Source organism: Oncorhynchus gorbuscha, unplaced genomic scaffold (assembly GCF_021184085.1).
Source record: "Oncorhynchus gorbuscha isolate QuinsamMale2020 ecotype Even-year unplaced genomic scaffold, OgorEven_v1.0 Un_scaffold_666, whole genome shotgun sequence".
In the NCBI taxonomy this organism is placed as follows: Eukaryota; Metazoa; Chordata; class Actinopteri; order Salmoniformes; family Salmonidae; genus Oncorhynchus; species Oncorhynchus gorbuscha.
Genome location: NW_025745759.1, coordinates 85,529 through 109,653, shown reverse-complemented (window position 1 = coordinate 109,653; position 24,125 = coordinate 85,529). Strand labels below are relative to the sequence as shown.

The following is a 24,125-nucleotide window of genomic DNA, read 5'->3' as shown; positions in this document are numbered from 1 at the left end:
TGCCTCATTGCCTGCATCCGCTATGGATCCGCGGTCAAACACCCCTCATCACTGTCAAATGCTCCCTAAAACACTTCAGTGAGCAGGCATTTCTAATCGACATGGTCTGAGTATCCTGGAAGGATACTGACCTCATCCCATCAGAAGATGATGCCTGGTTGTTTTTTTAAAAGTGCTTTCATCACCATCTTAAATAAGCATGTTATATAATAACATAAGCCACATTCACAAAATGAAGATCTAAGAACAGATCTAGCCCTTGGTTCACTCCAGACTTGACTGCCCTTGAAAAAAAACAAGGGCAGTCGAGAACAAAAACATCCTGTGGCGTACTGGACTAGCTTCGATTAGTCCCCGCGATATGCAACTTTTCAGGGAAGTCGGGAACCAATACACACAGTCAATTAGGAAAGCAAAGGCTAGCTTTTTCGAACAGACTTTTGCATCCTGCAGCCCTAATTCCAAAACGTTTTGGGACGCAGTAAAGTCCATGGAGAATAAGAGTACCTCCTCCCAGCTGCCCACAGCTCTGAGGCTGGAAAACAGTGTCACCACTGATGAATCAACTATAATTGAGATTCAGCATTTCTCTACGCTGGCCATGCTTTCCACCTGGCTACCCAAACCCCAGCCAAACCCCGGCCAAGCATCCGTGACAACTCTTCCGAGCTGGTCACGGATGCACCTCAGCCACGCTCAAGGTCCTAAACGATATCATAACCGCCATCGATAAAAGACAGTACTGTGTAGCCGTCTTCATCGACCTGGCCAAGGCTTTCGACTCTGTCAATCACCGTATTCTTATCAGCAGACTCAACAGCCTTGGTTTCTCTAATGACTGCCTCGTTTGGTTCACCAACTACTTCTCTGATAGAGTTCAGTGTGTCAAATCGGAGGGCATGTTTTCTGGACCACTGGCAGTCTCTATGGGGGTGCCACAGGGTTCAATTCGCGGGCCAACTCTTTTCTCTGTATATATCAATGATGTTGCTCTTATTGCGTGTGATTCTTTGATCAACCTCTACGCAGACGACACCATTCTGTATACATCTTTCCCTTCTTTGGACACTGTGTTAACTAACCTCAATGAGCTTCAACGCCATACAACACTCCTTCCATGGCTTCCAATTGCTCTTAAATGCTAGTAAAACTAAATGCATGCTCTTCAACCGTTCGCTGCCCGCACCTGCCCGCCCAACTAGCATCACTACTCTGGATGGTTCCGAATATGTGGACAACTATAAATACCTAGGTGACTGGCTCAACTGTAAACTCTCCTTCGACTCACATTAAGCATCTCCAATCCAAAGTTATATCTAGAATCGGCTTCTTATTTCGCAACAAACCTCCTTCACTCATGCTGCCAAACATACCCTCTTAACAGACTATCCTACCGATCCTTGACTTCACAAAATAAATGGCATCACGAGGGAGGAAAATTGTGGATATATTGAAGCAACATCTCAAGACGTCAGTCAGGAAGTTAAAGCTTGGTCGCATATGGGTCTTCCAAATGGACAATGACCCCAAGCATACTTCCAAAGTTGTGGCAAAATGGCTTAAGGACATCAAAGTCAAGGTATTGGAGTGGCCATCACAAAGCCCTGACCTCAATCCTATAGAACATTTGTGGACAGAACTGAAAAATCGTGTACTAGCAAACATGGCCTACAAACATTACACCAGGTCTTTCAGGAGGAATGGGCCAAAATTCACCCAATTTATTGTGGGAAGCTTGTGGAAGGCTGCCCGAAACGTTTGACCCAAGTGTAACAATTTAAAGGCAATGCTACCAAATACTAATTGAGTGTATGTAAACTCCTGACCCACTGGGAATGTGATGAATAACAATTATAGCTGAAATTAATAATTCTCTCTGCTATTATTCTGACATTTCACATTCTTAAAATAATGTGGTGATCCCAACTGACCTAAGACAGGGAATTTCTACTAGAATTAAATGTCAGGTATTGTGAAAAACTGAGTTTAAATGTATTTGGCTAAGGTGTATGTAAACTTCTGACTTCAACTGTATATTTCACTGGTCATCCCCAAAGCCAACACCTCCATTCGCCACCTTTCCTTCCAGTTCTCTGCTGCCAGAGTGGAACGAATTGCAAAAATCACTGAATTTTTGGAGTCTTATATCTCCCTCTCTAACTTTAGCGTCAGCTGTCAGAGCAGTTTACTGATCGCTGCAGCTGTACACAGCCCGTCTGTAAATAGCCCATCCAACCAACTACCTACCTCATCCCCATATTTGTTTTTGTTTTTCTGCCCTTTTGCACATCAGTATTTCTACTTGCACATCCTCATCTGCACATTTATCACTCCAGTGTTTAATTGCTAAATTATAATTTCTTTGCCACTACGGCCTATTTATTGCCTTACCTCCTTCCTTCATTTTCACACACTGTATACAGATTTTCCTATTGTGTTATTGGCTGTACGATTGTTTATCCCATGTGTAACTCTGTTTCACACTGCTTTGCTTTATCTTGGCCAGGTCGCAGTAAATGAACTTATTCTCAACGAGCCTACCTGGTTAAATAAAGGTGAAATAAAAAAACATGACCATCTGCCTCATGCACACATTCATGTTTGTGTGCTTAGTATGGTTTCTATGGCAACTGTGGTATAAGCTGGATAAGCAGCTTAAACGCAACGGAATAAACGTTTCTGTTATTCTGGCAGGTAGTGACTGTGTAGCCATAGCTAGTTGGCTAGCTAGCAGCGAGCAAGGGACAGGAACGTTGCCACTGAACATAGCAACAGAACATAAACTAATGATTGGTTCACGTCCGTAAATATACTAATGAAACGAACGACTGGGTCTAGTAACCAGAAGATGACAGAGTATGAATTTGCTTATAAAAATGTAAATTTTAACCCCCCACCCCCCACTCCTAAAAAATATTATCTTCCGATAAATGTGCTTTCATATAATTTTATTTGAGAACGATCTTTACGAACTCCACCATCCATATCCAAGGTAATGTACAGAACCGTTTATCCCTTACTTATTCTGCTGATAAATCATGTATGTTATAGGTGTGTTATTATGCTCTGTGTTCCTGTAACGATGTGCGATGAGAGTCGGGAAGCAAGTTCAGGGAGTTTTAAGCACCGACATGAAAACCGAGTCAATAACACCTGAGGAAAGAACCAAGGGGAGAGACAGACATAGAGAAGATAATCAAGGAGGTGATGGGAGTCCAGGTGAGAGACAGATATAGGGAAGATAATCAAGGAGGTGATGGAGTCCAGGTGAGTGACAGATATAGAGAAGATAATCAAGGAGGTGATGGAGTCCAGGTGAGAGACAGATATAGGGAAGATAATCAAGGAGGTGATGGAGTCCAGGTGAGAGACAGATATAGGGAAGATAATCAAGGAGGTGATGGAGTCCAGGTGAGAGACATGAGACGCAGGTGCGTGAGACGATGGTGACAGGTGTGTGGGATAATCAGAAGCCTGATGACCTAGAGGCCAGAGAAGGAGTATAGGTGACTGTTCTAAGAAAAGGGGAAGGGGGAAACCTAACCAGTTATACATTACATTTACATTACATTTAAGTCATTTAGCAGACGCTCTTATCCAGAGCGACTTACAAATTGGTGCATTCACCTTATGACATCCAGTGGGACAGTCACTTAACAATAGTGCATCTAAAACTTAGGGGGGGTGGGGTGAGAGGGATTACTTAACCTATCCTAGGTATTCCTTAAAGAGGTGGGGTTTCAGGTGTCTCCGGAAGGTGGTGATTGACTCCGCTGTCCTGGCGTCGTGAGGGAGTTTGTTCCACCATTGGGGGGCCAGGGCAGCGAACAGTTTTGACTGGGCTGAGCGGGAGCTGTACTTCCTCAGTGGTAGGGAGGCGAGCAGGCCAGAGGTGGATGAACGCAGTGCCCTTGTTTGGGTGTAGGGCCTGATCAGAGCCTGGAGGTACTGAGGTGCCGTTCTCCTCACAGCTCCGTAGGCAAGCACCATGGTCTTGTAGGGGATGCGAGCTTCAACTGGAAGCCAGTGGAGAGAACGGAGGAGCGGGGTGACGTGAGAGAACTTGGGAAGGTTGAACACCAGACGGGCTGCGGCGTTCTGGATGAGTTGAAGGGGTTTAATGGCACAGGCAGGGAGCCCAGCCAACAGCGAGTTGCAGTAATCCAGACGGGAGATGACAAGTGCCTGGATTAGGACCTGCGCCGCTTCCTGTGTGAGGCAGGGTCGTACTCTGCGGATGTTGTAGAGCATGAACCTACAGGAACGGGCCACCGCCTTGATGTTAGTTGAGAACGACAGGGTGTTGTCCAGGATCACGCCAAGGTTCTTGGCGCTCTGGGAGGAGGACACAATGGAGTTGTCAACCGTGATGGCAGATCATGGAACGGGCAGTCCTTCCCCGGGAGGAAGAGCAGCTCCGTCTTGCCGAGTTCAGCTTGAGGTGGTGATCCGTCATCCACACTGATATGTCTGCCAGACATGCAGAGATGCGATTCGCCACCTGGTCATCAGAAGGGGGAAAGGAGAAGATTAATTGTGTGTCGTCTGCATAGCAATGATAAGAGAGACCATGTGAGGTTATGACAGAGCCAAGTGACTTGGTGTATAGCGAGAATAGGAGAGGGCCAAGAACAGAGCCCTGGGGGACACCAGTGGTGAGAGCGCGTGGTGAGGAGACAGATTCTCGCCACGCCACCTGGTAGGAGCGACCTGTCAGGTAGACGCAATCCAAGCGTGGGCCGCGCCGGAGATGCCCAACTCGGAGAGGATGGAGAGGAGGATCTGATGGTTCACAGTATCGAAGGCAGCCGATAGATCTAGAAGGATGAGAGCAGAGGAGAGAGAGTTAGCTTTAGCAGTGCGGAGCGCCTCCGTGATACAGAGGAGAGCAGTCTCAGTTGAATGACTAGTCTTGAAACCTGACTGATTTGGATCAAGAAGGTCATTCAGAGAGAGATAGCGGGAGAGCTGGCCAAGGACGGCACGTTCAAGAGTTTTGGAGAGAAAAGAAAGAAGGGATACTGGTCTGTAATTGTTGACATCGGAGGGATCGAGTGTAGGTTTTTTCAGAAGGGGTGCAACTCTCGCTCTCTTGAAGACGGAAGGGACGTAGCCAACGGTCAGGGATGAGTTGATGAGCGAGGTGAGGTAAGGGAGAAGGTCTCCGGAAATGGTCTGGAGAAGAGAGGAGGGGATAGGGTCAAGCGGGCAGGTTGTTGGGCGGCCGGCCGTTTTCATCTGGAGAGAGAGGGGAGAAAGAGGTCAGAGCACAGGGTAGGGCAGTGTGAGCAGAACCAGCGGTGTCGTTTGACTTAGCAAACGAGGATCGGATGTCGTCGACCTTCTTTTCAAAATGCCTTCAACTGAAATGTGTCTTCTGCGTTCAACCCAACCCCTCTGAATCAGAGAGGTGTGTCTTCCACGTTTAACCCAACCCCTCTGAATCAGAGAGGTGTGTCTTCTGCGTTCAACCCAACCCCTCTGAATCAGAGAGGTATGTCTTCCACGTTTAACCCAACCCCTCTGAATCAGAGAGGTGTGTCTTCCACGTTTAACCCAACCCCTCTGAATCAGAGAGGTGTGTCTTCTGCGTTCAACCCAACCCCTCTGAATCAGAGAGGTGTGTCTTCCACATTTAACCCAACCCCTCTGAATCAGAGGTGTGTCTTCCACGTTTAACCCAACCCCTCTGAATCAGAGAGGTGTGTCTTCTGCGTTCAACCCAACCCCTCTGAATCAGAGAGGTGTGTCTTCCACGTTTAACCCAACCCCTCTGAATCAGAGAGGTGTGTCTTCCACGTTTAACCCAACCCCTCTGAATCAGAGAGGTGTGTCTTCTGCGTTCAACCCAACCCCTCTGAATCAGAGAGGTGTGTCTTCCGCGTTTAACCCAACCCCTCTGAATCAGAGAGGTGTGTCTTCCACGTTTAACCCAACCCCTCTGAATCAGAGAGGTGTCTTCCACGTTTAACCCAACCCCTCTGAATCAGAGAGGTGTGTCTTCCACGTTTAACCCAACCCCTCTGAATCAGAGAGATGCGGGTGCTGCCTTAATCGACACCCACTTCTTCGGCTCTCGGGGAACAGTGGGTTAACTGGAGTTGAACAACATATATTTACCTTGTCAGCTCGGGGATTCGAACCAGCAACCGTTCGGTGACTGGCCCAATGCTCTGACCTAGTGGTTATGTTCTGTATGTTCTGTGTTCCAGGCGTGTTATGGGATTCTGAAGGTGCCAAAGGGAAGCTGGCTGTGTCGGACCTGTGACCTCGGCATCTCGCCAAAATGCCAACTCTGCCCCAAGAAGGGCGGGGCCATGAAACCCACTCGCAGCGGAACAAAGTGGGTTCACGTCAGCTGTGCCCTGTGGATCCCCGAGGTGATGAACCCTAACCTCTGACCCCCAAGTCTCTATGGTCTGTCCAATCATATATGTCTTTGTCCAAGCCTATCCTGGTATGCGGTCTCATCAAGGAGGCTTGAAGTTATCAAGTGATAGTATCCTAGTGTTTCAATGATGGTTGCATAAAGGGGACTTTCACATTTTGGCAAGGAGTGTATTGTCTAATGATTATGTGTGTGTAGGTGAGCATTGGGAACCCAGAGAAGATGGAGCCGATCACCAACATGTCCCACATCCCTAGTAACAGATGGGCTTTGACCTGCTGTCTCTGTAAAGACCAGACTGGAGCCTGTATACAGGTACAGACGGACACTGGAGCTATGTAGCTACTGCATTGACAAGGCTTTCTACCTGGTAGTTACCTCAACAATCCTCTCTCTCTGCATTCCCTCAGTGTTCAGCCGAGAGCTGTAACTTTTTCTCTGTATTCATGGGTGTCTGGTTCGACTAAACTCTCCTTCGAGACTCACATTAAGCATCTCCAATCCAAAACTAAATCTAGAATCGGCTTTCTATTTCGCAACAAAGCCTCCTTCACTCATGCCGCCAAACTCACCCTAGTAATACTGACTATCCTACCGATCCTCGACTTCGGCGATGTCATCTACAAAATAGCTTCCAATACTCTACTCAGCAAACTGGATGCAGTTTATCACAGTGCCACCCGTTTTGTCACCAAATCACCTTATACCACCCACCACTGCGACCTGTATGCTCTAGTCGGCTGGCCCTCACTACATATTCGTCGCCAGACCCACTGGCTCCAGGTCATCTATAAACCTATGCTAGGTAAAGCTCCGCCTTATCTCAGTTCACTGGTCACGATGGCAACACCCATCCGTAGCACACGTTACAGCAGGTGTATCTCACTGATCATCCCTAAAGCCAACACCTAATTTGGCCGCCTTTCGTTCCAGTTCTCTGCTGCCTGTGACTGGAATGAATTGCAAAAATCGTTGAAGTTTGAGACTTTTTTTATTTCCCTCACCAACTTTAAACATCAGCTATCTGAGCAGCTAACCGATCGCTGCAGCTGTACATAGTCCATCGGTAAATTGCCCACGCAATCTATCTACCTCATCCCCATACTGTTTTTATTTTATTTACTTTTCTGCTCTTTTGCACACCAATATCTCTACTTGCACATCATCATCTGCTCATTTATCACTCCAGTGTTAATCTGCTAAATTGTAACTATTCTCTCCTATGGCCTATTTATTGCCTACCTCCTCATGCCTTCTGCACACACTGTATATAGACTGGCCTACCTGGTTAAATAAAGGTGAAATAAAATAAATATTCCCTCAGGGTTCAGCTAAGAGCTCTAACTCTCTGTATTCCTTCAGGGTTCAGCTAAGAGCTGTATATCTCTCTGTATTCCCTCAGGGTTCAGCTAAGAGCTGTATATCTCTCTGTATTCCCTCAGTGTTCAGCTAAGAGCTGTATATCTCTCTGTATTCCTTCAGGGTTCAGCTAAGAGCTGTATATCTCTCTGTATTCCCTCAGGGTTCAGCTAAGAGCTGTATACTCTCTGTATTCCCTCAGGGTTCAGCTAAGAGCTCTATACTCTCTGTATTCCCTCAGGGTTCAGCTAAGAGCTGTATATCTCTCTGTATTCCCTCAGGGTTCAGCTAAGAGCTGTATATCTCTCTGTATTCCCTCAGGGTTCAGCTAAGAGCTCTAACTCTGTATTCCCTCAGTGTTCAGCTAAGAGCTGTATATCTCTCTGTATTCCCTCAGGGTTCAGCTAAGAGCTGTATATCTCTCTGTATTCCCTCAGTGTTCAGCTAAGAGCTCTAACTCTCTGTATTCCCTCAGGGTTCAGCTAAGAGCTGTATATCTCTCTGTATTCCCTCAGGGTTCAGCTAAGAGCTGTATATCTCTCTGTATTCCCTCAGGGTTCAGCTAAGAGCTGTATATCTCTCTGTATTCCCTCAGGGTTCAGCTAAGAGCTGTATATCTCTCTGTATTCCCTCAGGGTTCAGCTAAGAGCTCTAACTCTGTATTCCCTCAGTGTTCAGCTAAGAGCTGTATATCTCTGTATTCCCTCAGGGTTCAGCTAAGAGCTCTAACTCTGTATTCCCTCAGTGTTCAGCTAAGAGCTCTAACTCTCTGTATTCCCTCAGGGTTCAGCTAAGAGCTGTATCTCTCTGTATTCCCTCAGGGTTCAGCTAAGAGCTGTATATCTCTCTGTATTCCCTCAGGGTTCAGCTAAGAGCTGTATATCTCTCTGTATTCCCTCAGGGTTCAGCTAAGAGCTGTATATCTCTGTATTCCCTCAGGGTTCAGCTAAGAGCTGTATATCTCTGTATTCCCTCAGTGATCAGCTAAGAGCTGTATATCTCTCTGTATTCCCTCAGGGTTCAGCTAAGAGCTCTAACTCTGTATTCCCTCAGTGTTCAGCTAAGAGCTGTCGGACAGCATTCCATGTGAGCTGTGCCTTACAGAGCAGCCTGGAGATGAACACCATCCTGACAGAGCAAGATGAGGTCAAGTTCAAATCCTTTTGCCCCAAACACTCTGGTCTGAAGGGAGGACAGGACGGAGAGGGGGAGGAGGGAAAGGAGGGGACCAGAGACAAGAAGTGGCAGAAGAGTGACAGAGTCAGACGTGATGAAGTTCCACCCCTCGTCCCAGCCCCCCTGGAGGAGAGCAGGGTGAACCAGCAGGCGGTGAACCTGCGTCAGATCAAACTGCAGCAGCTGGAGGAGCAGTTCTACCAGTTTGTTGACGTTAAGGAGGTAGCCAATCACCTGCAGTTGCCCCAGGAAACAGTAGACTTCCTGTATCAGTACTGGAAGCTGAAGCGCCGAGCCAATCACAGCCAGCCATTGCTGACCCCCCAGAAGGAGGAGGAGGAGAGTCTGGCTAGGAGAGAGCATGATGTCCTCCTTCACCGCCTACAGCTGTTCACTCACCTCCGCCAGGATCTGGAGAGGGTAGGTTCTACTTCCACTTCCCGTTGCCCTAGGGGAGGGGTCAGGGTGCCATATGTTCACAAGCCATGCCTCCCGGGCCAGCCACGCCCAGGCAGCCGGCGATGGCTTCTCAGCTGGACAGACAGAGGGACAGTACTACTCTACTAGACTGACTGACTGACAGTACTAGACTGACTGACTGACAGTACTACTCTACTAGACTGACAGTACTACTCTACTAGACTGACAGTACTACTCTACTAGACTGACAGTACTACTCTACTAGACTGACAGTACTACTCTACTAGACTGACTGTACTACTCTACTAGACTGACTGTACTACTCTACTAGACTGACTGTACTACTCTACTAGACTGACTGTACTACTCTACTAGACTGACAGTACTACTCTACTAGACTGACAGCATCTGGAGACAGTGAGTGACAGAGGACCAGATTGTCACCCTACACATGTTTTAGTTGTGTATGACTAGATGAGATCTAATAGGTTTGTATTGTGGGGTTATGTGTGGGAGGTTTGAGTCTGTAAATTGTGTGTCACCTGGTTCTGCGTGTCACCTGGTTATGTTGCAGGCGCGTAACCTGACCTACATGGTGACGCGGAGGGAGAAGATAAAGAGGACTCTGTGGAGGATCCAGGAACAGATCTTCACTCATCAGGCCGAGCTGCTGGACCATGAGATCATCAACGGTACGTCACGGGTAGGATTAGGCTGGTCGTCGCGGGTAGGATTAGGCTGGTCGTCGCGGGTAGGATTAGGCTGGTCGTCGCGGGTAGGATTAGGCTGGTCGTCGCGGGTAGGATTAGGCTGGTCGTCGCGGGTAGGATTAGGCTGGTACGTCGCGGTTAGGGAAGAAATTGTAGACCTCCAAGTCTGGTTCATCCTTGGGAGCAATTTCCAAATGCCTGAAGGTACCACGTTCATCTGTACAAACAATAGTACGCAAGTATAAACACAATGGGTCCACGCAGCCATCATACCACTCAAGAAGGAGATGCGTTAAGTCTCCTAGAGATGAACATACTTTGGTGCGAAAAGTGCAAATCAATCCCAGAACAGCAGCAAAGGACCTTTTTTATTTTACTAGGCAAGTCAGTTAAGAACAAATTCTTATTTTCAATGACAGTGGGTTAACTGCCTGTTCAGGGGCAGAACAACAGATTTGTACCTTTTCAGCTCGGGGATTCGAACTTGCAACCTTTCGGTTACTAGTCCAACGCTCTAACCACTAGGCTACCCTGCCGCTTCACCTTGTGAAGATGCTGAAGGAAACGGATACAAAAGTATCTATATCCACAGTGAATCAAGTCCTATATCGACATATCCTGAAAGGCCGCTCAGCATGGACGAAGCCACTGCTCAAAAACCGCCATAAAAAAGCCAGACTACGGTTTGCAACTGCACATGGGGACAAGATTATACTTTTTGGAGAAATGTCCTCTGGTCTGATGAAACAAAAATATAACACTTTGGCCATAATGACCATCGTTATGTTTGGAGTAAAAAGGGGGAGGCTTGCAAGCCGAAGGACACCATCCCAACCGTGAAGCATGGGAAGGCAGCATCATGTTGTGGGGGTGCTTTGCTGCAGGAAGGACTGGTGCACTTCACAAAATAGATGGCATCATGACAGAGGAAAATTGTGGACATATTGAAGCAACATCTCAAAACATCAGTCAGGAAGTTAAAGCTTGGTCGCAAATGGGTCTTCCAAATGGACAATGACCCCAAGCATACTTCCAAAGTTGTGCAAAATGGCTTAAGGACATCAAAGTCAAGGTATTGGAGTGGCCATCACAAAGCCCTGACCTCAATCCAATAGAACATTTGTTGGCAGAACTGAAAAAACATGTATGAGCATGGAGGCCTACAAACCTGACTCAGTTACACCAGCTCTGTCAGGAGGAATGGGCCAAAATTCACCCAATTTATTGTGGGAAGCTTGTGGAAGGCTACCTGAAACATTTGACCCAAGTTAAACAATTTAATTCAGTGCTACCAAAAACAAATTGAGTTTATGTAAACTTCTGACCCACTGGGAATGTGATGAAGGAAATAGAAGCTAAAAAATTAATAATTCAGTGACTCGGTCGATAAAAAAATGGTCAATCTTGCAACCGCACAGTTAACTAGTCCAACGCTCTAACCATTGCTCTCCATGAGTAGCCTGCCTGTTACACGAATGCAGTAAAAGCCAAGGTAAATTGCTAGCTAGCATTAAACTTATCTTATAAAAAAAACAATCATTATTATTATTAATAATTGTTATTCCCCCTGCGCTGCAAGGGCCGCGGCTTTTGCTCTGCATGGGTAACGATGCTTCGAGTGTGGCTGCTGTCGATGTGTTCCTGGTTCGAGCCCAGGTAGGGGCGAGGAGGAGGACGAAAGCTATACTGTTACACTGGCAATACTATAGTGCCTATAAGAACATCCAATAGTCAAAGGTACAGTGGGGCAAAAAAGTATTTAGTCAGCCACCAATTGTGCAAGTTCTCCCACTTAAAAAGATGAGGCCTTTAATTTCCATCATAGGTACACTTCAACTATGACATACAAAATGAGGGGGAAAAAATCCAGAAAATCACATTGTAGGATTTTTAATGAATTTATTTGCAAATTATGGTGGAAAATAAGTATTTGGTCAATAACAAAAGTGTATCTCAGTAATTTGTTAAATACCCTTTGTTGGCAATGACAGAGGTCAAATGTTTTCTGTAAGTCTTCACAAGGTTTTCACACACTGTTGCTGGTATTTTGGCCCATTCCTCCATGCAGATCTCCTCTAGAGCAGTGATGTTTTGGGGCTGTTGCTGGGCAACACGGACTTTCAACTCCCTCCAAAGATTTTCTATGGGGTTGAGATCTGGAGACTGGCTAGGCCACTGCAGGACCTTGAAATGCTTCTTACGATGCCACTCCTTCGTTGCCCGGGCGGTGTGTTTGGGATCATTGTCATGCTGACAGACCCAGCCACGTTTCATCCTCACTGCCCTTGCTGATGGAAGGAGGTTTTCACTCAATCTGTCAATACATGGCCCCATTCATTCTTTACTTTACACGGATCAGTCGTCCTGGTCCCTTTGCAGAAAAAGAGCCCCAAGCATGATGTTTCCACCCCCATGCTTCACAGTAGGTATGGTGTTCTTTGGATGCAACTCAGCATTCTTTGTCGTCCAAACACAACGAGTTGAGTTTTTACCAAAAGTTTTAGTTTGGGAGAATGTCATATGGTCAGATGAAACCAATCTTCTTCTGGATCATCCAAATGCTCTCTAGCAAACTTCAGATGGGCCTGGACATGTACTAGTTTAAGCAGGGGGACACGTCTGGCACTGCAGGATTTGTGCCCCTGGCGGCGTAGTGTGTTACTGATGGTAGCCTTTGTTACTTTGGTCCCAGCTCTCTGCAGGTCATTCACTAAGTCCCCCCGTGTGGTTCTGGGATTTTTGCTCACCGTTCTTGTGATCATTTTGACCCCACGGGGTGAGATCTTGCGTGGAGCCCCAGATCGAGGGAGATTATCAGTGGTCTTGTATGTCTTCCATTTCCTAATAATTGCTCCCACAGTTGATTTCTTCAAACCAAGCTGCTTACCTATTCCGTCTTCCCAGCCTGGTTCAGGTCTACAATTTTGTTTCTGGTGTCCTTTGACAGCTCTTTGGTCTTGGCCATAGTGAAGTTTAGAGTGTGACTGTTTAAGGTTGTGGACAGATGTCTTTTATACTGATAACAAGTTCAAACAGGTGCCATTAATACAGGTAACGAGTGGAGGACAGAGGAGCCTTTTAAAGAAGATGTTACAGGTCTGTGAGAGCCAGAAATCTTGCTTGTTTGTAGGTGACCAAATACTTATTTTCCACCATAATTTGCAAATAAATTCATTAAAAATCCTACAATTTGATTTTCTGGATTTTATTTCTCTCATTTTGTCTGTCAAAGTTGAAGTGTACCTATGATGAAAATTACAGGCCTCATCTTTTTAATTGGGAGAACTTGCACAATTGGTGGCTGACTAAATTATTTTTTGCCCCACTGTATATGAAATACAAATGGTATAGAGAGAAATAGTCCTATAATTACTATATTAACTACAACCTAAAACCTCTTACCTTGGAATATTGAAGTCTCATGTTAAAAGGAACCACCAACTTTCATATGTTCTCATGTTCTGAGCAAGGAATTTAAACGTTAGCTTTCTTACATGGCACACATTTTTACATGGCACATATTACTTTCTTCTAGAACACTTTGTTTTTGCATTATTTAAACCAAATTGAACATGTTTCATTATTTATTTGAGGCTAAATTGATTTTATTGATGTTTTATATTAAGTTAAAATGAGTGTTAATTCAGTATTGTTGTAATTGTCATTATTACAAAAATCGGCCGATTTAAATCGGTATCAGCTTTTTTGGTCCTCCAATAATCGGTATCGGCATTGAATAATCATAGTCGGTTGACCTCTAGTACATACCCCAACCAGAAGCCATGGATTACAGGCAACATCCGCACTTAGCTAAAGGGTAGAGCTGCCTCTTTCTGGTCCTCCAATAATCGGTATCGGCATTGAATAATCATAGTCGGTTGACCTCTAGTACATACCCCAACCAGAAGCCATGGATTACAGGCAACATCCGCACTTAGCTAAAGGGTAGAGCTGCCTCTTTCAAGGTGCAGGACTCAAACCCGGAAGATTACAAGAAATCCTGCTATGCCCTGCGACGAACCATCAAACAGGCAAGCGTCAACAGGGTTAAGTTTGAATCATACTACACCGGCTCCGACACTTGTCGGATGTGGCAGGACTTGCAAACTATTACAGACTACAAAGGGAAGCATAGCCGCGAGCTGCCCAGTGACATGAGCCTACCAGATGAGCTAAATAATTTAATGCTCGCTTCGAGGCAAGCAACACTGAGGCATGCATGAGAGCATCAACTGTTCCGGACGACTGTGTGATCGCGCTCTCTGTAGCCGACCTTTAAACAGGTCAACATTCACAAGGCTGCGGGGCCAGATGGATTACCAGGACGTGTTCTCTGGGCATGTGCTGACCAACTGGCAGGTGTCTTCACTGACATTTTCAACATGTCCATGATTGAGTCTGTAATGCCAACATGCTTCAAGCAGACCACCATAGTCCCTGTGCCCAGAACACAAAGGCAACCTGCCTAAATGACTACAGACCCGTAGCACTCACATCCGCAGCCATGAAGTGCTTTGAAAGGTTGGTAATGGCTCACATCAACACCATTATCCCAGAATCTCTAGACCCACTCCAATTTGGATACCGCCCAAACAGATCCACAGATGATGCAACCTCTATTGCACTCCACACTGCCCTTTCCCACCTAGACAAAAGGAACACCTATGTGAGAATGCTATTCATTGACTACAGCTCAGCGTTAAACACCATAGTACCCTCAAAGCTCATCACTTAGCTAAGGATCCTGGGACTAAACACCTCCTTCTGCAACTGGATCTTGGACTTCCTGACGGGCCGCCCCCAGGTGGTGAGGGTGGGTAGCAACACATCTGCCACGCTGATCCTCAACACTGGAGCTCCCCAGGGGTGTGTGCTCAGTCCCCTCCTATACTCCCTGTTCACCCAAGACTGCATGGCCAGGCCCGACTCCAACACCATCATTAAGTTTGCTGACGACACAAGTGTTAGGCCTGATCACTGACAACGCTGAGACAGCCTATAGGGAGGAGGTCAGAGACCTGGCATTGTGGTGCCAGAATAACAATCTATCCCTCAACGTAACCAAGACTAAGGAGATGATTGTGGACTACAGGAAAAGGAGCACCGAGCACGTCCCCATTCTCACCGACGGGGCTGTAGTGGAGCAGGTTGAGAGCTTCATGTTCCTTGGTGTCCACATCACCAACAAACTAGAATGATCCAAACTCACCAAGACAGTTGTGAGGAGGGCACAACAAAGCCTATCCCCCTCAGGAAACTAAAAAGATTTGGCATGGGTCCAGAGATCCTCAAAAGGTTCTACAGCTGCAACATCGAGAGCATCCTGACAGGTTGCATCACTGCCTGGTGCGGCAATTGCTCGGCCTCCGACCGCAAGGTACTTCAGAGGATAGCGCATACGGCCCAGTACATCACTGGGGCAAAGCTGCCTGCCATCCAGGACCTCTACACCAGGTGGTGTCAGAGGAAGGCCCTAAAAATTGTCAAAGACCCCAGCCACCCCAGTCATGGCCTGTTGTCTCTACTACCACATGGCAAGTGGTACCGGAGTGCCAAGTCTAGGACAAAAAGGCTTCTCAACAGTTTTTACCCCCAAGCCATAAGACTCCTGAACAGATAACCAAATGGTTACCCGGACTATTTGCATTGTGTGCCCCGACCAACCAGTGCTCCCGCACATTGGCTAACCGGGCTATCTGAACTGTGTCCCACCACCCGCCAACCCCTCTTTTTATGCTTCTGCTACTCTCTGTTCATCATATATCCATAGTCACATTTTAACGATACCTACATGTACATATTACCTTAATCAGCCTGACTAACAGGTGTCTGTATATAACCTTGCTACTCTTTTTTCAAATGTCTTTGTTGTTTTATTTCTTTACTTACCTACACACACACACATACCTTTTTTCTCCGCACCATTGGTTAGAGCCTGTAAGTAAGCATTTCACTGTAAGGTCTACTACACCTGTTGTATTCGGCGCACGTGACAAATAAACTTTGTTTTGATTCTGGAAGGTTCTCCCATCTCCACAGAGGAATTCTGGAGCTCTGTCAGAGTGACCATCGGGTTCTTGGTCACCTCGAGGCACAGATCTGGGGAAGAGTACTAAAAAATATCTGGAGCATTGAAGGTCCCCAAGAACACAGTGGCCTCCATCATTCTTAAATGGAAGAAGTTTGGAACCACCAAGACTCTTCCTAGAGCTGGCCGCCCAGCCAAACTGAGCAATCGGGGGAGAAGGGCCTTGATCAGGAACCTAATAGTCACTCTGAGAGAGTTCCTCTGTGGAGATGAGAGAATCTTCCAGAAGGACAATCATCTCTGCAGCACTCCACCAATCAGGCCTTTATAGTAGTGTGGCCGGACGGAAGCCGCTTGGAGTTTGCCAAAGTCACCTAAAGAGAAACAAGATTCTCTGGTCTGATGAAACCAAGAACCAAGATTGGCCTGAATGCCAATTTTCACTTCTGGAGGAAACCTGGCACCATCCCTATGGTGAAGCATGGTAGTGGCAGCATCATGCTGTGGGGATGTTTTTCAGCGGCAGGAACTGGGAGACTAGTCAGGATCGAGGGATGGATGTTCTGTTCTGATTCTAAATGGGATGGATGTAGGGTATGTAAACATTATATTAGGTAGCATTGTTTAAACTGGCTAGTGATATATTTTACATAATTTCCCATCAATTCCCATTATTAAAGTGACTGGAGTTGAGTCAGTGTGTTGGCAGCAGCCACTCAATGTTAGTGGTGGCTGTTTAACAGTCTGATGGCCTTGAGATAGAAGCTGTTTTTCAGTCTCTCGGTCCCAGCTTTGATGCAACTGTACTGACCTCGCCTTCTGGATGATAGCGGGGTGAACGGGCAGTGGCCCGGGTGGTTGTTGTCCTTGATGATCTTTATGGCCTTCCTGTGACATCGGGTGGTGTAGGTGTCCTGGAGGGCAGGTAGTTTGCCCCCGGTGATGCGTTGTGCAGACCTCACTACCCTCTGGAGAGCCTTGCGGTTGTGGGCGGAGCAGTTGCCGTACCAGGCGGTGATACAGTCCACCAGGATGCTCTCGATTGTGCATCTGTAGAAGTTTGTGAGTGCTTTTGGTGATAAGCCGAATTTCTTCAGCCTCCTGAGGTTGAAGAGGCGCTGCTGCGCCTTCTTCACGATGCTGTCTGTGTGGGTGGACCAATTCAGTTTGTCTGTGATGTGTATGCCGAGGAACTTAAAACTTACTACCCTCTCCACTACTGTTCCATCGATGTGGATAGGGGGGTGTTCCCTCTGCTGTTTCCTGAAGTCCACAATCATCTCCTTAGTTTTGTTGACGTTGAGTGTGAGGTTATTTTCCTGACACCACACTCCGAGGGCCCTCACCTCCTCCCTGTAGGCCGTCTCGTCGTTGTTGGTAATCAAGCCTACCACTGTTGTGTCGTCCGCAAACTTGATGATTGAGTTGGAGGCGTGCGTGGCCACGCAGTCGTGGGTGAACAGGGAGTACAGGAGAGGGCTCAGAACGCACCCTTGTGGGGCCCCAGTGTTGAGGATCAGCGGGGTGGAGATGTTGTTGCCTACCCTCACCACCTGGGGGCGGCCCTTCAGGAAGTCCAGTACCCAGTTGCATAGGGCGGGGTCGAGACCCAGGGTCTCGAGCTTGATGACGAGACGAGCTTGGAGGGCACTATGGTGTTAAATGCCGAGCTGTAGTCGATGAACAGCATTCTCACGTAGGTATTCCTCTTGTCCAGATGGGTTAGGGCAGTGTGCAGTGTGGTTGAGATTGCATCGCCTGTGGACCTATTTGGGCGGTAAGCAAATTGGAGTGGGTCTAGGGTGTAAGGTAGGGTGGGATGGATGTCCTGTTCTGATTCTAAACGGGATGGATGTTCTGATTCTCAATGGGATGGGTGTCCTGTTCTGATTCTAAACGGGATGGATGTCCTGTTCTGATTCTAAATGGGATGGATGTCCTGTTCTGATTCTAAATGGGATGGATGTCCTGTTCTGATTCTAAATGGGATGGATGTCCTGTTCTGATTCTAAATGGGATGGATGTCCTGTTCTGATTCTAAATGGGATGGGTGTCCTGTTCTGATTCTAAATGGGATGTCTTGTTCTGATTCTAAATGGGATGTCTTGTTCTGATTCTAAATGGGATGTCTTGTTCTGATTCTAAATGGGATGTCTTGTTCTGATTCTAAATGGGATGTCTTGTTCTGATTCTAAATGGGATGTCTTGTTCTGATTCTAAATGGGATGGGTGTCCTGTTCTGATTCTAAATGGGATGGGTGTCCTGTTCTGATTCTAAATGGGATGGGTGTCCTGTTCTGATTCTAAATGGGATGGGTGTCCTGTTCTGATTCTAAATGGGATGGGTGTCCTGTTCTGATTCTAAATGGGATGGGTGTCCTGTTCTGATTCTAAATGGGATGTCTTGTTCTGATTCTAAATGGGATGGGTGTCCTGTTCTGATTCTAAATGGGATGGGTGTCCTGTTCTGATTCTAAATGGGATGGGTGTCCTGTTCTGATTCTAAATGGGATGGATGTTCTGATTCTAAATGGGATGGATGTTCTGATTCTAAATGGGATGGATGTTCTGATTCTAATTGGGATGGATGTCCTGTTCTGATTCTAAATGGGATATATGTTCTGATTCTAAACGGGATGGGTGTCCTGTTCTGATTCTAAACGGGATGGGTGTCCTGTTCTGATTCTAAACGGGATGGGTGTCCTGTTCTGATTCTAAACGGGATGGGTGTCCTGTTCTGATTCTAAACGGGATGGGTGTCCTGTTCTGATTCTAAACGGGATGGGTGTCCTGTTCTGATTCTAAACGGGATGGGTGTTCTGATTCTAATTGGGATGTCCTGTTCTGATTCTAAATGGGTGTCCTGTTCTGATTCTAAATGGGATGTCTTGTTCTGATTCTAAATGGGATGTCCTGTTCTGATTCTAAATGGGATGGATGTTCTGATTCTAAATGGGATGGATGTTCTGATTCTAAATGGGATATATGTTCTGATTCTAAATGGGATGGATGTTCTGATTCTAAATGGGATGGATGTTCTGATTCTAAATGGGATATATGTTCTGATTCTAAATGGGATGGATGTTCTGATTCTAAATGGGATGGATGTTCTGATTCTAAATGGGATGGGTGTCCTGTTCTGATTCTAAATGGGATGGGTGTCCTGTTCTGATTCTAAATGGGATGTTCTGATTCTAAATGGGATTGATGTTCTGATTCTAAATGGGATGGATGTTCTGATTCTAAACGGGATGGATGTTCTGATTCTAAACGGGATGGATGTCCTGATTCTAAACGGGATGGGTGTTCTGATTCTAATTGGGATGGATGTCCTGTTCTGATTCTAAATGGGATGGGTGTCCTGTTCTGATTCTAAATGGGATGGGTGTCCTGTTCTGATTCTAAATGGGATGGGTGTCCTGTTCTGATTCTAAATGGGATGTTCTGATTCTAAATGGGATTGATGTTCTGATTCTAAATGGGATGGATGTTCTGATTCTAAATGGGATGGATGTTCTGATTCTAAACGGGATGGGTGTCCTGTTCTGATTCTAAATGGGATGGGTGTCCTGTTCTGATTCTAAATGGGATGTTCTGATTCTAAATGGGATGTTCTGATTCTAAATGGGATTGATGTTCTGATTCTAAATGGGATGGATGTTCTGATTCTAAACGGGATGGGTGTCCTGATTCTAAACGGGATGGGTGTCCTGATTCTAAACGGGATGGGTGTCCTGATTCTAAATGGGATGGGTGTCCTGATTCTAAACGGGATGGGTGTCCTGATTCTAAACGGGATTGTCTAAAACGGGATGGGTGTCCTGATTCTAAACGGGATGGGTGTCCTGATTCTAAACGGGATGGGTGTCTGATTCTAAACGGGATGGGATTCTAAACGGGATGGGTGTCCTGTTCTGATTCTAAACGGGATGGGTGTTCTGATTCTAAATGGGATGTGTCCTGTTCTGATTCTAAATGGGATGGATGTCCTCTGATTCTAAATGGGATGGATGTCCTGTTCTGATTCTAAATGGGATGGGTGTCCTGATTCTGATTCTAAAAACGGGATGGGTGTCCTGTTCTGATTCTAAACGGGATGGATGTCCTGTTCTGATTCTAAATGGGATGGGTGTCCTGTTCTGATTCTAAACGGGATGGGTGTCCTGATTCTAAACGGGATGGGTGTCCTGATTCTAAACGGGATGGGTGTTCTGATTCTAAACGGGATGGGTGTCCTGTTCTGATTCTAAACGGGATGGGTGTTCTGATTCTAATTGGGATGGATGTCCTGTTCTGATTCTAATTGGGATGGATGTCCTGTTCTGATTCTAATTGGGATGGATGTCCTGTTCTGATTCTAAACGGGATGGGTGTCCTGTTCTGATTCTAAACGGGATGGGTGTCCTGTTCTGATTCTAAACGGGATGGGTGTCCTGTTCTGATTCTAAACGGGATGGGTGTCCTGTTCTGATTCTAAACGGGATGGGTGTCCTGTTCTGATTCTAAACGGGATGGGTGTCCTGTTCTGATTCTAAACGGGATGGGTGTCCTGTTCTGATTCTAAACGGGATGGGTGTCCTGTTCTGATTCTAAACGGGATGGGTGTCCTGTTCTGATTCTAAACGGGATGGGTGTCCTGTTCTGATTCTAAACGGGATGGGTGTCCTGTTCTGATTCTAAACGGGATGGGTGTCCTGTTCTGATTCTAAACGGGATGGGTGTCCTGATTCTCAATGGGATGGATGTTCTGATTCTAATTGGGATGGATGTCCTGTTCTAATTCTAAACGGGATGGGTGTCCTGTTCTGATTCAAAATGGGATGGGTGTCCTGTTCTGATTCTAAATGGGATGTTCTGATTCTAAATGGGATGTTCTGATTCTAAATGGGATTGATGTTCTGATTCTAAATGGGATTGATGTTCTGATTCTAAACGGGATGGGTGTCCTGATTCTAAACGGGATGGGTGTCCTGATTCTAAACGGGATGGGTGTCCTGATTCTAAACGGGATGGGTGTCCTGATTCTAAACGGGATGGGTGTCCTGATTCTAAACGGGATGGGTGTCCTGATTCTAAACGGGATGGGTGTCCTGATTCTAAACGGGATGGGTGTCCTGATTCTAAACGGGATGGGTGTCCTGATTCTAAACGGGATGGGTGTTCTGATTCTAAACGGGATGGGTGTCCTGTTCTGATTCTAAACGGGATGGGTGTTCTGATTCTAATTGGGATGGATGTCCTGTTCTGATTCTAATTGGGATGGATGTCCTGTTCTGATTCTAATTGGGATGGATGTCCTGTTCTGATTCTAAACGGGATGGGTGTCCTGTTCTGATTCTAAACGGGATGGGTGTCCTGTTCTGATTCTAAACGGGATGGGTGTCCTGTTCTGATTCTAAACGGGATGGGTGTCCTGTTCTGATTCTAAACGGGATGGGTGTCCTGTTCTGATTCTAAACGGGATGGGTGTCCTGTTCTGATTCTAAACGGGATGGGTGTCCTGTTCTGATTCTAAACGGGATGGGTGTCCTGTTCTGATTCTAAACGGGATGGGTGTCCTGTTCTGATTCTAAACGGGATGGGTGTCCTGTTCTGATTCTAAACGGGATGGGTGTCCTGTTCTGATTCTAAACGGGATGGGTGTCCTGATTCTCAATGGGATGGATGTTCTGATTCTAATTGGGATGGATGTCCTGTTCTAATTCTAAATGGGATGGGTGTTCTGATTCTAATTGGGATGGATGTCCTGTTCTGATTCTAAATGGGATATATGTTCTGATTCTAAACGGGATGGGTGTCCTGTTCTGATTCTAAACGGGATGGGTGTCCTGTTCTGATTCTAAACGGGATGGGTGTCCTGTTCTGATTCTCTATGGGATATATGTTCTGATTCTAAATGGGATGGGTGTCCTGTTCTGATTCTAAATGGAATAGATGTTCTGATTCTAAATGGGATGGATGTTATGATTCTCAATGGGATGGATGTTATGATTCTCAATGGGATGGATGTTCTGATTCTAATTGGGATGGATGTCCTGTTCTAATTCTAAATGGGATGGGTGTTCTGATTCTAAATGGGATGGATGTCCTGTTCTGATTCTAAACGGGATGGATGTTCTGATTCTCAATGGGATGGATGTTCTGATTCTAATTGTGATGGATGTCCTGTTCTGATTCTAAATAGGATGGATGTTTTTTTTCTAAATGGGATGGATGTTTTGATTCTAAATGGGATGGATGTTTTGATTCTAAATGGGATGGGTGTCCTGTTCTGATTCTAAACGGGGTGGGTGTCCTGTTCTGATTCTAAATGGGATGGGTGTCCTGTTCTGATTCTAAACGGGGTGGGTGTCCTGTTCTGATTCTAAACGGGGTGGGTGTCCTGTTCTGATTCTAAACGGGGTGGGTGTCCTGTTCTGATTCTAAACGGGGTGGGTGTCCTGTTCTGATTCTAAACGGGGTGGGTGTCCTGTTCTGATTCTAAACGGGGTGGGTGTCCTGTTTTGATTCTAAACGGGGTGGGTGTCCTGTTTTGATTCTAAACGGGGTGGGTGTCCTGTTTTGATTCTAAACGGGAAAAGGGTGTCCTGTTTTGATTCTAAACGGGGTGCGTGTCCTGTTTTGATTCTAAACGGGTGTCCTGTTTTGATTCTAAACGGGATGCGTGTCCTGTTTTGATTCTAAACGGGGTGTCCTGTTTTGATTCTAAACGGGATTCTAAACGGGGTGCGTGTCCTGTTTTGATTCTAAACGGGGTGCGTGTCCTGTTTTGATTCTAAACGGGTGCGTGTCCTGTTTTGATTCTAAACGGGGTGCGTGTCCTGTTTTGATTCTAAACGGGTGCGTGTCCTGTTTTGATTCTAAACGGGGTGCGTGTCCTGTTTTGATTCTAAACGGGATTCTAAACGGGGTGCGTGTCCTGTTTTGATTCTAAACGGGTGCGTGTCCTGTTTTGATTCTAAACGTGTGTCCTGTTTTGATTCTAAACGGGGTGCGTGTCCTGTTTTGATTCTAAACGGGGTGCGTGTCCTGTTTTGATTCTAAACGGGGTGCGTGTCCTGTTTTGATTCTAAACGGGGTGCGTGTCCTGTTTTGATTCTAAACGGGGTGCGTGTCCTGTTTTGATTCTAAACGGGGTGTGTCCTGTTTTGATTCTAAACGATTGTCCTGTTTTGATTCTAAACGGGGTGCGTGTCCTGTTTTGATTCTAAACGGGGTGGTGTCCTGTTTTGATTCTAAACGTGCCCTGTTTGATTCTAAACGGGATGGTGTCCTGTTTTGATTCTAAACGGGGTGGGTGGCCTGTTCTGATTCTAAACGGGATGGGTGCCCTGTTCTGATTCTAAACGGGATGGGTGTCCTGTTCTGATTCTAAACGGGATGGGTGTCCTGTTCTGATTCTAAACGGGATGGGTGTCCTGTTCTGATTCTAAACGGGATGGGTGTCCTGTTCTGATTCTAAACGGGATGGGTGTCCTGTTCTGATTGTAAACGGGATGGGTGTCCTGTTCTGATTGTAAACGGGATTGGGTGTGTCCTGTTCTGATTGTAAACGGGATGGGTGTCCTGTTCTGATTGTAAACGGGATGGGTGTCCTGTTCTGATTGTAAACGGGATGGGTGTCCTGTTCTGATTGTATTGTAAACGGGATGGGTGTCCTGTTCTGATTGTAAACGGGATGGGTGTCCTGTTCTGATTCTAATTGTACGGGATGGGTGTCCTGTTCTGATTGTAAACGGGGGTGTCCTGTTCTGATTGTAAACGGGATCCTGTTCTGATTGTAAACGGGATGGGTGTCCTGTTCTGATTGTAAACGGGATGGGTGTCCTGTTCTGATTGTAAACGGATGGGTGTCCTGTTCTGATTGTAAACGGGATGGGTGTCCTGTTCTGATTGTAAACGGGATGGGTGTCCTGTTCTGATTGTAAACGGGATGGGTGTCCTGTTCTGATTGTAAACGGGATGGGTGTCCTGTTCTGATTGTAAACGGGATGGGTGTCCTGTTCTGATTGTAAACGGGATGGGTGTCCTGTTCTGATTGTAA

General features: G+C 46.3%; 1 protein-coding gene across 5 annotated transcripts in view; it reads left to right on the top strand.

The window, feature by feature from the left end:
* The window catches only part of jade1 (jade family PHD finger 1), a 63,825-nt gene that overhangs the window by 33,344 nt on the left and 6,356 nt on the right, over positions 1-24,125 (top strand). For all 5 annotated transcript variants that reach the window (XM_046335173.1, XM_046335172.1, XM_046335175.1 and 2 more), the window contains 4 exons: positions 6,213-6,380; positions 6,587-6,703; positions 8,801-9,343; positions 9,918-10,035. In XM_046335173.1, coding sequence (XP_046191129.1) covers positions 6,213-6,380; positions 6,587-6,703; positions 8,801-9,343; positions 9,918-10,035 — 946 coding nt within the window. The remainder of the gene's footprint in view (positions 1-6,212; positions 6,381-6,586; positions 6,704-8,800; positions 9,344-9,917; positions 10,036-24,125) is intronic.